The sequence below is a fragment of the Pygoscelis adeliae genome, unplaced genomic scaffold (assembly GCF_000699105.1).
Source record: "Pygoscelis adeliae isolate BGI_AS28 unplaced genomic scaffold, ASM69910v1 Scaffold252, whole genome shotgun sequence".
Classification (NCBI taxonomy): Eukaryota; Metazoa; Chordata; class Aves; order Sphenisciformes; family Spheniscidae; genus Pygoscelis; species Pygoscelis adeliae.
Genome location: NW_008824185.1, coordinates 1,094,889 through 1,110,604, shown reverse-complemented (window position 1 = coordinate 1,110,604; position 15,716 = coordinate 1,094,889). Strand labels below are relative to the sequence as shown.

At 37.2% G+C, this 15,716-nt stretch overlaps 1 protein-coding gene across 1 annotated transcript in view; it reads left to right on the top strand.

Moving 5' to 3' along the window:
* The window catches only part of COMMD10 (COMM domain containing 10), a 111,062-nt gene that overhangs the window by 12,969 nt on the left and 82,377 nt on the right, over positions 1-15,716 (top strand). The window contains exon 3 of the mRNA XM_009334459.1: positions 9,325-9,435. Coding sequence (XP_009332734.1) covers positions 9,325-9,435 — 111 coding nt within the window. The remainder of the gene's footprint in view (positions 1-9,324; positions 9,436-15,716) is intronic.

Sequence of the window (15,716 nt, the reverse complement as noted above, 5' to 3'; positions counted from 1 at the left end):
TAAAGGAAACACTCTCCTCCTGATTACAAAATATTTCTGTGATGAAGACCCTACCTGTGATGATTGGCAAATTGTGCCTGTCGCTCATTGTCGTCTTCTTAAAAATGTGCACCTTTTTTCTGTTTTAATATTTGTTTGCTATATTGAGTACACTTTTGGCTTCATCCTGCTGGTGTCTTCTCTGCACTAACATTCTTTTCTTAAGCAGACAGGGAGAGTTTTTGAAGGAGTTCACAGTCAGACATGTTTTGTCATCCTTCTCTTGGCCTCTTACCTAAATTATTGTCATCATCACAGCAGGAAAATCGACATTTTCATATCTAATTTGGAATTTTGATTCTGCAATGCTGAGTGTGCTGATGGGAGAGTGGAACTGGCATTTTAGGCTGTAAATTTTAGAGAGCAGACTTAATGGTTTGCTCTAGTTTTATGTTGGTGTGATTACACAGGTCTGAAGTTAGAGTAGTGTGTTGTAGACCAATGCTTTCCTTAGCATTGTACTATACCTTTAGTCCTCTCCCATCCTTACAGAACTGATAGTTAATTTATTAAAACCATATATACGTGTTGCAGTACTTTATTTAACTGAAAGGTATTCATTTATGTAACTAAGACTTAGTACATTTTGTCTAATTTAATTGTTGAAAGATGAGGGGAGGGGACCCCCAAACTTTAAAATGTGAGTATTCTGACTTTCTTTTTTTACAATGAAATGAGGAGTATGTGGTCTCCAGTGGAGGAACTATGGGCGTTACTCTTTCAAGAATTAAACTGAGTGAAAGGATAGCCATATTCATTTTCCTCCAGGTTATTTGGTTAGAACGACTGAAATGAGTATATTGTAAGTGAAAAATCTGCACCAGAAAAATTCTTATGTTATGGATTATTTATTTCCTCAGAATATTTTGTTAGTTGGAAAACATTCTTAAATGTTTTGTATCAGTGTGATATATACTGTTGTAATAATATGAGAAAAAGATTAGCTGAAGATGTCTTTCATATCCCATTATCTCTCACTTCACTGTTCGTAACAGCTTCAATGAGAACAATACTATGGACGTCTTAAATTACATAAACAGCTCTTTCAGATTGTTCCAGGAAATGTTTTCATCTTTAAAGTTGGACTGTTCCTCTCAAATTAGAGGGAAAAATAGCTGAAATGAGTGAGTTAGTATCTGAGTTAAAAGGACAAAATTTTGATTTCATTTGTTAAAACAGGATTTAATTTTTCTCTTTATGTAGTTGTTGCCTTTGGGGGCAGGATAGGTTCCTTTCTAAAGTACATGTGGGCAGAGACATCGAGTTGTTCATTTTCCCCATTACTGCAAGCAGCCACATCATATAGTGCACTTTCTGAATTTGTCAGGCTCCATCTTTAAAGCATCTAATAGTTTTTGCTTACACTGGTGCTATTTGAGGGTAGTTCTTGAACCTTATTTCTCTAGCTGTCATAAATGTACTTCCTCAAGAATGGACTGAAGGCTGGGTTTTCATCCTATTATGCACTCTCCTATAGTGTTAGTTACTCACTCTTAACACTATAATAGTAGAAGTTTAGACTTCGGAATCTTAAGTTATCAATATTTACATTAGACTGTGAATTAAAGTAGCCTTTTAACTAAGTGAGCACTCCAGAACTGATGTAGTAAAGCTGAACTTACTTCCCAGAGTAGTTGCTGTGTGTAAACTGATACAGTGCTGTTATAGATATACCACATTTGGTAGAAACAGATGAGGAGAGTGTAATTCTGAAGACTAGTGCCATTACACTTGCTTTTTTTTTTTTTTTCCCTCACAGAAAAAGCTTTACAGAAACAAGCGTGTAGATTTTTTTTCTCAGGATATGGAAGGCATTATCTCATGTGCAGTAACATTTAAGTTATCACAAATACCAGATCATTTTGAATTGAATGGCCTCTCAAAATAAGGATTGAAGTATTTGAAAATCACATGGGTAGGCCTATATATCGGTGCAGCATAAAACTAATTTCTGTATTACTGTAATTGTCCTACTTTATCTGAAATAGTTTGTTAGCCTTCTGCCTAACAGAAGACTATTTTCTGTGGTACCTGTAAAGAATGAATCAGTAAGAAGTTCTTTTTGGCATTGTATTTCTATTACACAGTTTTTAAAAACCTCACAAAAATGAAGTCAATTACGCTGCTTCAGCCTGTCCTCAAATTAATTGGACTGCCTGTGAAGGAAAGTAACTATAGATGCACTTAAACTGCCCTGAAGTGGCTCTTTCAAAGTCAGGAGACTTGGCTGTTACTTCTCAGCTGTGCAAGTTTAAACCAGCATTCTGTGCCATAGGAAGGTGCTGGCAACCGAGAACAGGGATGTCCATATTAATCAAGTCCTTCAGCACCACCAATACCATGAGAGGTAGTACTCTTAGAAGGACTCAGTTTTGTGCCAAGATTTGAATTTTCAGAAGGGATGTTAAGATTTATTTCAGCTGTGCTCAAGTTAGTAATGTCACTAGAGGCCAATTCAACTGAACTGATACGTGCATTATGAACTAGATGAATAAGATTTAATATCATACCATAATTTCCTGAGTACACGTTCTTCTCAATATTCATAACATGTGACCTAGTTATTCTAAAGTTACTCTTAATGGCTGTTAATTCTGACTGCGGGCCACAACCTCAATTTGCTTTAAAATTCTCGTCACTCATGTTGGAAAGCTTCAGCAGCCCCTTAGCAACTTCAGGGTAATGAAAACCTTTTGCTCTCCAAAAAGGCACATGTTGGGGGATTTGTTGCTTTTAAAAAAAAGTCCAAACAGACAAACTAAACCATAACCCATTGACAACGGGAGAAGTACCCAATTGAAATAATACAATTGAAAAATTGTGTTATTATCTAGTTGATTTTCAATCAACTAGATTGAAATCATTACCAAATGTAGTGGTAATGTTACCACTTTTTTTTTTTTACTAATTACCTTTTGGCAATACTGAAAACATTTGTTTTAATAGTAGTTAGTCGACTTCACAAATTGCATATGCTAGTTTGCTTATGTATAAACATCCCCCCCCCCCCCCAACATAAAAGTACAGAACCCTGCTATTAATTTAGAATCACTTCTGCATTCTCCGCCCATCAGACTTGTTAAAAAGTGTTCATCCCAGAAGTCTGTTTTTCTCACTTTTTAGACTAAGATTGTCGCGGAGGCTTACGAAATCAGATTGGGCAGATGATAGATTCAAAAATAAACTTTATTTTAACCGAAATTACTTAGCAGAAAACAAACTAGAAGTGAGGCGTCAACGCTCTGACATCATCGGTAAACCACAGGTTCAGGATGGCGTGGGAGGGATCAGCACCGCTCCGCCGGCTTTAGAAACGAGGATCCCAACCGCGCACACTCGCTCACCGGAGGACGAGGGCTCTCAGCCTCGAGGGGTTCCCTTGGGCGGCAGCCCGACCCAGGGGCAGCGTCCCCGACCGCAGAGCCGCCGCTCCGAGGAGGACCGCCTCGCCTCGCCCTCCGGTGGGGCTCCATTGACACCCTAGTCGAATCTGACCTGTGGTCAGTTCTAGCTGGCCGAGGGCCTCACCGTTCTCACCCCTCGCCTGAGGTGTATGCCTGACCATAATCACTGCCCCAAGGTGTGTGCGTGACGGTCAGCACTCACCACCTTAAAGGCGTGAAAGTAAGGGCGCGAAAAATGAGGACACAGAGGTTTTAATGCCCCCAGTCTTTGTCAGGGTGGGTGCACCTGCCAGAAGATGAAACTCTAAGTTTGAGAATTCTTTTTCTTGCTTTTTCCTAATGTTAATCAGCGTTTGTCTCTCTCCCTGTAGAAGTGCATACAGTCATTTGTTTGTCTGAAAGGCTAATAATGGATATGCCAGGATCTTCACAATCTTTGCTGTAGCCAGTTTATCTATAGTGGCTTCTTAAATCATATTTAACCTATAATGCTGATTTAGTTGCATTTGCCCACATTTTCTGAATCATATATGTGTTCTGAATATAATTATTCTCTCATTAACTGAAGACTATGATTTTATGTTTTAGTATTACACAGAAGTGAAGTACATAATATTTTATTCTATTTAGGGAAAGCTAGGTGTTCTGAAAGCAGTAAATCTAGCCAAGAGAATGGAGTGCGAGAATCTGAATGAAATAATTAGATATTCATAATACGTTAAATTTGAGCTGTAAAGTGATCGGCTATTTCATAACTGTCTAAATGTCTGGCGGCTATAAAAACCTCAGTCATGTTTATTTTGTGTGTCCAAGTGGTATTTCCGTGCTGTAATTCTTGCAGGTTCAGTGCTTTGTTTACTCATTGTTACTCCTACTTTCTCTGAGGTCAATGCTTAGACCACTTTCTAAGGGACAGATAGATGCCAAATCGTGGATTACCCATGGAGGAGAAATAGTGGTTTGCATGGTATTATGGCATCCTGCTTGCATTGTGGTAAGAAGTAAGCTGTTTGTGCCACAGCAGTGAGTTCTGAGGGCAGTAATACTGATTTTCTATAGTTCCTGTAATGATTTGTTATGATATTAGATGACCTTCTGAAAGCTTCACCTTCAAGAAGTGGGTAATTTATATGAAAATTCCAGTTTTCCATTTAAAATTAAAACAAGCTTCCCGTCTTCTTGGGTGTAGAGACAGACAGGGGATGTGATCTCAGTATATCACTCAAGTCCAAAATCAAAAACTAACTCCTTTTCCTGCTCTGGTACTGACTGAGCATTTAAACCCTCTTTTCCCTCTCCTCCCTTAAAAATGCTGGACCCTGCTCCAGAAGTTTTGAATGGCTGAAGTTGGAAGTATTAGGGAAGACATTTTAGGTGCTTATGTGTTTTCTGAAATTGTTTCCACTTTTAGTTTTCCCTTTTTTCACAATATTCCCACTTATTTTCTTTTCTCAAATTAAGGTCCTTGCTAACATTTTTTTCAGTGTGAGTTTCTCAGCCACTTTGGCTCTGTTCTCGGTCCTCCAGGTTGGAGCCCTACAACATGCCTGTTCTGGACATCCAGTCTGCCTTCACTCTCAAAGTCGTAGTCCTTCGTTTTTTAGTCTGATAGACCAGTTCTTGTATAGCTAAGATGATTGTTTTCTCCTTGACATTTTTAGCCTGAACTTCACTGCCAAAGAACATTTATATGATTTCTCATGAAAGAGTATAAGATAAATATCTTTAGTAGTTGAGAAAGGAGCAGTATTTTAATTTTTTGACAACTAATATAGAAACTTGTCATGTTTATCTGATTTCTTGAATTTCTTCTCAGTTTTGGTTTAACTTGTAGAAAAGTTTATGGGCAGTCAAAAGTAAAAGTAAGGAACTGTGGTGAAAATATGTGAGAGAAAGACAATAGTATGTAAAAACATAATGGGCTGGAAGTGATGAGGGAAATGGTGGATTTTGTGGATGTTAATTTTGGGTGTGTGAAATCCTTTATTTGGTTGGAGATGGTACTTAAAGTTCATATCAGATAAGCTGTGAAAGCTGACTTGACATGTAGTGCACATAGGCTTTTTGCAGAGCGTGACTTTCACTCAAAATATTTTACTGTAGTTATGTTATATTGCCGATGATCTTGTCCTAATATGTAAAATACTGCGCTCTACTGTTTAGTATGGAAAGTAGGCTGGTGGACAGGACAGTGGGCATGAGTTGGAAGCTCCCATGTTTTACACTGGAGGAAAATGACTGTGTGTATCATAGACAGACTAGAGATGATGTATTTATGTACCTGTAAAGGTGTTAGTGATCTACAGATGAAGGGTCAGATCCTCTCGTATTAGGGGAACTGGCAGCTCTCTAGTGTGGATCTTCCCCTAGGACAGGCATGGATGGCCACTGAGAAGCACTACATTTGTAGGGGGTACAGAGCTGGTTTAGGTATAATACCTTATCTTTTCTACAGCTGGTACTGAGTGAGCACTGGAAGGGAGAAGCGCATAGGTTCTTCCATGCCTCTTTAGTCCTGTCTGTCATGGTATCCTCTTCAGAAGCCTGAGTGGAACAAAAGGGACATGGGAACTGAGGATCGCAGGGGTTGTCAAAAGCTTCCTCATATCTTTGTTGCCCTGAATCATTTGCCATAGGGTTCATGGAGCAGATCTGAAGCATTTTCATACGTGCTTATTATTGGTTTTATTCAGTATCTATGTTTTTTCCTTTCCTTATTTTCCAGCTTGCACCTGTTTTTTGTTTTCTAAACAACCCTGAGGTTAACTAAGTGCCAGAGATAGCAGTGAGGACTTACAGCCCTAAATAGTACATTTTCAACGGTGTTTATTGTTGCAGTGACAAGGTAGCTTGCACGTTTCTAAACTGCTGATAAGAAATTGTAAAAAGAAGCTAAAGGTCTGCAGTAACTAAAACCATGGCTTTATTTTCATGCTAGTTATGCAGAAATACTTCCCCCCTCCCTAGTAAATTATATTCAGGTAATATATCACAACTTCTGGAACCATATAGTCTCTCCCAACATTTTGTTTTCTCTAACAAGTTTTATATCAGAAATGAAAATAATTTTGTAGTCCTTTCTTTTTTGAAAAAAATTGCCCTAAAACATGTACCACTTCGTGGCTACCAAATACTATGCCTTGACACAAATGCCATGCAGAAACACGTCACCACCCTCAAAAGGTTAATTGATATTTCAGGATGTTGATTGTCTTCTAAGTAAACACAACCATAGCCAAATACATGTTACATTTTTCTTTCAAGAAAATAAATAGTCGGACCATTTTGAAGCCTTAGGCAGCATGCTATTTATTAATCAAAACTTGTTCTCATACAACTATATTTAAAACAGAAGAGACACATGAATTGTACAGGAAAACAAAGTAATTTTAAGGTAAAGCAATATAAAAAAAGAGTTATGGCTGTTGTTCAGCTATAAACTCAGGCCACTGTGCTGCCACATATATTGTATTTGTTCTGAGCCTTCTACAATATTCCTGCATAGATGTGTATTAAAAGTGAAGTAGAAGACATAAATTTGAACTTCTTTACTTTTGATGGTTTGTTTTTCATGCTACATACTGTACACTTTAACAGCTTTAGAAAAGTCTTAAAAGTCAGGCTTCCTAGGATATTGTTCTTGTCTCTAGTGACATTGTTTTATAATCCTGGATAAGCTGCTAGCCTGTCTAAGGCTTGGTTTCCATGCTACTATAATAAATTGTTTCAGTAACTGATAGAAAGTCCTTTCTAAATGGAGGAGTGTGGGGCTTGAACCTTAGTGACTGCAATATGAAGAGCCATTGCATTCCAGAGCCTGCAGTTAGGTGTTTTATCAAAATAGGTGGTACTGTTTCCTCTTGCCTGCTTTGGGCTGGTCTCACCGCTAGCCCATAAATCAGCATTCGGGTCCTTCTCTGTTGACCATTATCATTTTTGATAGGGTTCTTTAGCTGAACTGAACTTCTTGCTTGATCTAAAACCTAGAGTAAGGCAAGATGCTAAGATCTTTATGCTCCTGAGAGAACCAGAGGTAATTTCTTTACTTAATTTGATTGAAGTTTGTGGAGAGAAAAATGTTTTCCAGCTATGTTATTCTGGTATAATTTGCTGGAAGATTCCAGATACTGGCCAGCACAGGAGATTAGCAGACTTGTCCATGTAGTGTGATTGACTTGAGCACATCCACAGAATCTACTTTGGATTGTGCTGTACTTTTGGGTGGGATGGGCAATGCCCTATTATTTTCATCAACCAAGATGTAATCAGGTTAGAAGAAATTAAAACAGAGAATTATGATTAAAAATTAATCTGCTTTTAGACTATATAAAACTTGTCTTTTAAAGCATCTTTAATTCATAGGCTGTGGGCATACTGTTACTAAAGCTACGCCTACCACAAAATGAGCTAGACCAGATTTACAGCATTTCAGCTGTGTCCGTTTGTGTTGTATGCATGCTTTCATCGATTTGATTAATGTGTAAACCTCCTTATTTTTACCACGGAAAGAAGCCTGAATAGGGGCATTTCTTGCAGAGCAGCTGACAGACTGCAGGCTGACCTGCTGAAGTTCCTTCTACTGTCTTGTTCCTATAGCAGTACACAAGTCAGTCTGAGACTGCCTGTGTCTTGCCATTAACTTTGTTTGGCCTTGGCTGAACTCCTTAACCATCTTGGACTGGCAATGGTGGTTAATAGGTCATGATATGTAATTTTCCTTTTGGTATGCTTAGTCATATGTCTTTCAGTGTTTGTTACATAATTGGTGTAACAGTGATGCAATATATAAAGAAATGCAATATAACATGCATTAATGTGTAAATGTAAATGGTATAGCTGCAATAAATTTTGGAAGTTCTGTCTTTGAGCTGTGCCCATGGAAGATGTTTCTACCACTCACTTTCTCTCCTATCTTTCATCTAGAGATTATTGTCACTGTAGGAGGCAGGGCATGTATTGGCTTCGCTGCTGTTCACAGTACAGCACCTCTGGGATGGCTTTGTGCTGTTGATGATTTTAACTGAATTGTTGGACTGGTAAGAGATTAACTGAGATGTGGCACGCTTTCCCTTTTACCAAGTCAGCCACAATATTTACTGGCAGAGGGGAGACATTAGATTAAAAAGACCTTGTATGCAAATTAACTTGCCAGATGGTAAGATTTTATATTTCTACTTTTCTATATTCAAGAGAGCCAGGTAGGTTATTTTGTGAAAGACTTGTGGTTCTGTTCTTGCATACTTCATTTATGCGTGAAGTGTAGCTTGATAATATTTGAATATCATTTTAGATTAATGATTAAAAAGCAATTTGAAATGTATTTTTGTGTAGCTTTCTATTAAATTCTGTTGCTCACATGCTTAGCTGGTTTTTGGCTTTTCAGTAGTAATTTAAAAAGCAGCACAGAATTATTTTTGTCATTAACATCTGTATATGGTAGAACACACATGAATAAATCTGTTGATTAAGAAATTACCATTTTTAGCTGGTTTACCATTTATTGGTAATTTTTTTTCTTTTTCCTAAAAGAAAAATAAATATGAAATAAAATTGAATCTGCAACTTTGCTGATACACTTCACAAGGTGGGGGAAAACTACCTTATTTTGGATCCTTAGTTGTGTTTTATGGATTGGTTCCAGCAGATCTGAGGCGTATGAATTCACTTTATTTCGGGTGGTCACAGGCAGTTTGAACTGATAAATTTGGCAAGAGAGAGAATCAAATCTGTCTTGGAGTCCAGGAGAATGTGCACTGTATAAAAACGCTTAACATTTGTAGAGCCTGACATCGTGTCTACTGATACAGACCATTCACAATGTTGAAAGTTGACCTGAGTGCTTCTGTACCATCTGATTGTAATCTAAATTTGTGTTTTATAGCTTGAAACAATTGGATGGCAGCTTAATCTTCAAATGGCAGAGTCCATGCAAGCAAAGCTGAAGTCTCCTCGGGCTGTGCTAGAGCTGGGGGTGAGCAATGAAGATTCAAAGGTAAGAAATATATGCCTGGCAGAGTTGGAATGAGTTGTGGTGATGGCCTTACGTTCAAAGTTCTGAGGCATCAGCTGGAACTCTTGATAGTTGTTAGTCTTGCCAATGTTTTAATTTTTATATTTCATAAAATTATAGTAAGCACTTGGAATTGTGAAGTACTGATGTAATAGCATACATATTAGGTAGCCTGAGAGCTGTGTTACCAGCTCTTTGGGCTGTAATGTGATAGAGAAATATAATGGAATATGGTTATTTTAGGTCTTTAAAATATCTCTGTAGATAATTTATTTTTATCACGTAGCATGTGATTGGTACTTCTTATACTTTCAATGCGTAGTAGCTTGCAGCCTTCTACCATGTGTGTAGTTATGTAAGATATTAGTCATCACTTGCAACCTTTCTGTGCTAATGATGTATTTATATGAATGATGACATCGTATGCAAGGCCATAGAAAGCCAATATTTGGATGTTTTAAGGTAAAGTCTTAAGTTCAAGGATTTTAGTGACTGGTGGTGTTTCAGTGCCAAAACCCACTAATGAACGTAATTATTTTATTTGTAAAATCTGTATCTTTTTTTAGCTAGCATGTTTTAAAATAAACACATGAATTGCTTTTAACCTTATCTTGCTAATGGAAATCAGAGCCTTTACTTTTGTGGTGTCTATCAGAGTGTTTTTCTATGAAAAAGTCAGTATAAAAGATCTGAGGGGAAAATCGGAAGTCGGTTCTGCTTTAGCATTGCATTGAAATCACAGTAATTTTGCTAATGTGAGTGGAATGTCTGATTTATGGTAGAATAAAAGAGAATACACAGCTTATGCTTGTGCTTCTCACCAGGACTTGCAGCAGTTGTATTTTTTTCAGCAGTTCACTGCAATCTGTATTTTTGAAATGCAAATACAGGAACCAGACAATATTTTATGTCCAAGCTGCATTGGGCAGCACTGCATACAGATTCAATTCTGTGGCAAAACAATTTTTAAAAAAATGAGGAAAAAAGTCACTTCCACATGACACAGAAAGTTCGTCTGTTTCCTTTACAAACAGAATTCAGCAAGTGGATTTTTTTGATTGTTTCCTCTCTATTTCTTTTTGTGGGTGTAATTAAGATACCAAGATCAGAATTATTTTGCAATAATTACAAGCCTAGAATGGACTTGTAATTGGCATTTAGATAGAACTGTGCAACAAGAAAAACATACTGATGCTCTTACACTGCAGACACTAAAATTTAAAAATCTGGGTTGGTGTGAAGGTAACTACAGGTGTTTTTCTGAATGATTACATCCTAGTATAGAATAGGTTTAAGATTGGCTAATAACTACTTGTATGCTGACAGAAGTGTTGGAACATAATTTTTGTGTTGTATTTTGCATCTTCATGATCTCTTTGTGCACTAAGTATTAAATTATCTGAAAATCCTGGATACTAGATCCTTCTTTTTTTTCTCCCCAAATTTATGCATGTGCCTTTTATGCAGAAATTTGGCATGAATTTAGCATATATGTTGTTAATGATTGTCTTCATTTATCACGAAACTTTTTTTTTTTGTTTTAAAAAATAATTCATGGATATAATAACTTGAATTTTTTTCAGGAAAGACGAAACGTTGTTACAGAGGAGCTTTTGTGGGCTGGCTCATTAGGGGGCAGTAGTGCTCTTTGTCACACTGGCTTTTTGAATGCTTTTTTGAGATAATACTTGGAATCAATTCTGAAGTTGTTGTGGGAAGTGTTAAGTGTTTACATTTCTAATCTGTATATAACAATAGAAGTTTGTCTTGCTCATCTACGAAACTAAAGCCTATTAATAAAAAAACCCATACTGAGCAAGGTAAATGAAATTGGCCGTTATTTCCACTTTTGCTAACTAAAAGTAATTGTACTAATATATTAATGTTTACAACAACTCACTTCACTTGAAGATCATTTAAACAGTTCTTCGTCAGAAGCTGACATTTAAAATTAGTATTTAAATTATCTCCAGGAGAGGTAATTGGAAAACCTGTGGATATATGAATGTTAGTTGTGCTTCATGAAATAAAAAGTGTCAGAGGATCTGCTATATAAATATTTATAGAGTATATCTTGTCAGCTTCAGATGAAATGCAGAGTCCTATAGGTATTGTACCATCAAAATTCAAAAGTAAGGTGGTCTTTGATTCTTTCAGGTGATTCAAGCTGCTAGTGACATTTGCATTGCCCAGGAAATATGCTGCTTGTGACTAGCAGTAATTGTGATCAGATCACATGATTTTTGGTAACCTGTTTTTTCCGGGGTTTTGTTACAAATTTCCTGTTTGCTTATACTGAGACTTTGAATTATGCTTGATTTGGATCTAACAAATATTTTGCATATGCCATGAGAAGTTTTTCACTGTGGGTGTGATTAAGTACAGGAATGAGTTACCTGGAGAGGTTGCAGAGTTGCCAGCCTTGGAGATACTCGGGAGTCAACAGGACAAGTCCCTGAGCATCCTGACTGAAGCATGGAGTTAGCCATGCTCTGAGCAGGGGGATGGATCAGGTGGGCTGCCAAACCCTGCCTTCCAGCCCAAGTTGTCCTGCGATCTAGGCTGCTTTGCAGCTCGGTTGCTGATGGTGTTTTGTATGAGGAGGAGAAAAAAGGAGCTTTCAATTAAAAATCCAGTTAACAACGGCTTCTTACAACGATTCAGAATTTGAAATATTTAATTACGTTTCTAAATCTGAGGGAAGTGGAATTTTTATGAACTAGGCACACAAAACAAGCTGGTATGATAGGAAACATCTTTTTGAACTGCAAGAGCCTTTTGCTTCCATTCTGACATTTTAATCAACTAAGACGACTTTTAGAACTGATGTGTAAGATACCAGCTGTGGTAAGGGTTTTCTTTAATAATATAATTTCGTTTCAGAATTTTTTGGCTGTTGAGTTGCAACACAACAGTCTGGGGAATTTTTACAGACTATTATTATTTTTATGGCTATAGGGTGAACTAACCAGTAGAGGGAGCACAAATTAACAATCCTGGTAATCTGTGCTGCTAATTATGATGTTGATTTGCAAACAAAGACTGATCCCAAAAAATGCTGGGTTTATTTAATATCTGTTTCCTTCAGTAATTTATTAAATAATTATCCACATAGGCACACACTCGCACGTTCTTTCCCACTGTTAATAGCAGTAACTCCTTAGGCCATCTAGTCCAGACCTTTCTAAACAACGGTGATCGTTTTCTATTACCGTAGGAGCCATGTTAAAAAAAAAAAAAAAATTGTAATAAAGGCTGTAGAAAAGGTCTGAGGGCTTCAGAAATGTCACATCATTGGTGTCGAATATCTCTGCGGAAGAATGTGAGAAGTAGATGTTCTTAACCAGTTTCTGCTATGCCTCTTCATTAGGAAGATCCAGTAAGGCTCATTACTATATAAGGTATTTATTATTGTGTATTTTTGCACATGATCTGTAGTTAACATTTATGCTTGAAAATCATTAGGATATCATTCTTGCCTGGTGATATCTCTCGATAGTTATCCAATTTTTTTCCGTAAATGTGTTCCACAGATTTCATTAGATTCAGTTATCTAATTACGATTTGTCCTATAGAAGGCTTTGCTCTTTTCTTGGTATTCCTTCTCTTAAGTTAATCTATGATTTTATTCTTAGCCATTAAGGAGTTCTTGGGGGAGCTCTTTTTTTCAGTTTGAATGCTATGTATAGATTCCTTGTGAGACTTCAATACTTGTTTATTTTGTTCCTTCTTTATACAGATATTTGAAGAATTTTGTTACAGGATTTTGTCTGCCAATGCAAGACAAAAAATAACTGATAAATGTGCTGGTTTGTTAAACTTGCGAATGTAATACTTTTGACAAAAGATAGATAATATTGAAATATTATTACTATACTAATTTAATTTTATTTCCTTTTAATTCATTTCCTCTAACTTCTAGATGCTTTAAAAGGGGAGTATAACAATGGAAATATTTTAAACTATTTTTTTCTGCAACCGTATGTTAGTTAAAAAAATTGGGTCTGATTGCATTTGAAACTGGGATTGTAATACATATTCATCATTCTACAGAGTAAATAGAAGTCTGGAAATCTTAAATGATTATTTTTTACTTGTTAAAATAACAGGACATGGTTTTTTTCCTCCTAGTTTTTACAAACTTTCTATACATTTCTGGACTGTGAACAAATCTAGACCTTAGACGTTTTGCTCTGTTTACTTCAATAAGTATGCCATTCTGCTTTCTAAGTTTGCCATTGTGAATACTTTCCCCATCTTTAACAGCAAAGCAGAAGTAGATGAGAAACAAAGCTTTTTTTCTGGCGAGCTAGATCAATCACTCAATTCAGGTTGTAGATTGTGTGCAGCCTGTATGGCATGCAGGCAGGACCTGCACTTGGATGGATATTTAGGGAAGTATGGTGGTGGTTGCCTTCCCCCTCAGTTTAGCCCTTTGTTTCCCACTGAAAAGCAGTTGTATTTGCAGAGTGGCATAACAGTGAGAGTTGGTGGATGCAAGTGATGTGCTCCCACTCCAGAGAGGTAAGAGGTGGTAGAGTTGAGCATCTATACCATGATGTACCCTCTTCATTTGCCTTCTCAGTCCTCAGCTTTTGGGTTGATGCATTTAGGTACCATTTTTTTTTTCAAAATAGAGGAGTAATTTGTATCTGTAGGGCCTCGAAAAAAGAGGACAATTAAAAGACATGATGCTGGAGGAACTGTGATGAGATGCAAAGACTAAACAATTGTAAATGGCTTCTCACATTCATCAGCTACCTCTAAAGCACTTTGTGTTCTGATGAACACATCACCCTTTTCCTCCTCAGAACACAAACAAGCTTGCATGTACACCCTTGAACTGAGTTTAGTCTTCTCATCAAGCAGATTTGTAAGTCTCTAGCAATTGCAAAAAGTAAGTAGGACAGGCCTTGGACGAATGCAGAAATGTTTAAGGATGAGATTGAGAGAAAGGTTTTTTCATTCCTATTCAGAGGAGGTATTTGGAGGCCTGCATAACTTCAGATAGCACAGTCCTGGTTCAGGGTCTTTCTGAATTTCTGTATACAAGCAAGGTTGCTGCTTTTGGCAAGGTACGTCATGAAACCAGTTTTGGTCTAAGAACTAAAATCTGATAAATACTGCTGCTGATAAGAAAGCAGAAACTTCCCTAAGAGGAGATTTCAGAATATTGAGAAGAGTCCTCATATTTGTAGGAGCTGTAGTAAGAATGACTGTATAATCTTGAGCATGTGGAACAGCTCAGAAAAATGAGCCTGAAATTTATAATTTGCTTCCAGGCTGTCACATTGCTGCAGAAAACTGTCAGAAACTTCATTGCTCAGCCACGAGAGCCAGAAATGCCAGAATTGCAATGCACAGCAATTCTTGCATTAGACTGTTTTTGATCTATCATATCTATTATCTCTGATTAAATCCATTTAATTAGAGGAAAAAATGAAGCTGCAGTCCAGAATTTTCAAGATGCTGAGAGGACTTTTGTTTTCTTACCAGCATAGAAATGGATGGCAGAGTAACCCATGTTCCTATAACTTGTGAGTAGTTCGACATTTTACTTAGAAACCATTTACCAGATGGTGTGACTTCAGGAGTATGCACTCACCTCTGGCAATTGTACTGCAGGGTGTAGTTAATTATCTGGCTCCATTTGTGATCTTACATGATTTAATTACCTAGTTTATAGTCAGGATCTCTTTACAGTATTCTTATGTTTCAGCTGCCTATATACACAATTTATGAATGCAATCTATAACACATGAATTTACAAACCCTGTAACTGGCTAGAGCCTTTGCACGTGCTCTGTTCCCACTAAAACACTCTTACAACTTTGTCCATGTGTCGTTGTGTCATGGAATTAAAGAGGAGAACAGTTCCAGATGACCGTGTACAGTTGGTTGCAGCCTTGGGCAACCTCAGCCTATAGTTAGTACTGAAACTCTTTGTTTTGTACAGGAGTAAATTGAATTGTCCGTAATGTGTAACTTTACCATTGTCAGGCCAAATAAGCAGCAGAAAAGTAGCTGAAATACTTAATTTTTAAGTTTAAACTTGGTGACCCATTTCATTGCCAGGCAGAGCTGAACTTTAAGGCCTTGAGGGCATTTGAAAAACACAAAGATCTGGTGAGGTTTTCTCATGTAATGCAGTTGTGCATGCCACCTTTTTTCTTAGAAAATTTGTTTCCTGTTTGCCTCAAACTGGTTTTGTAGGCTTCGTCCTTCAGTCTTCAGATCTGGACGAGGGGATCGAGTGCACCCTC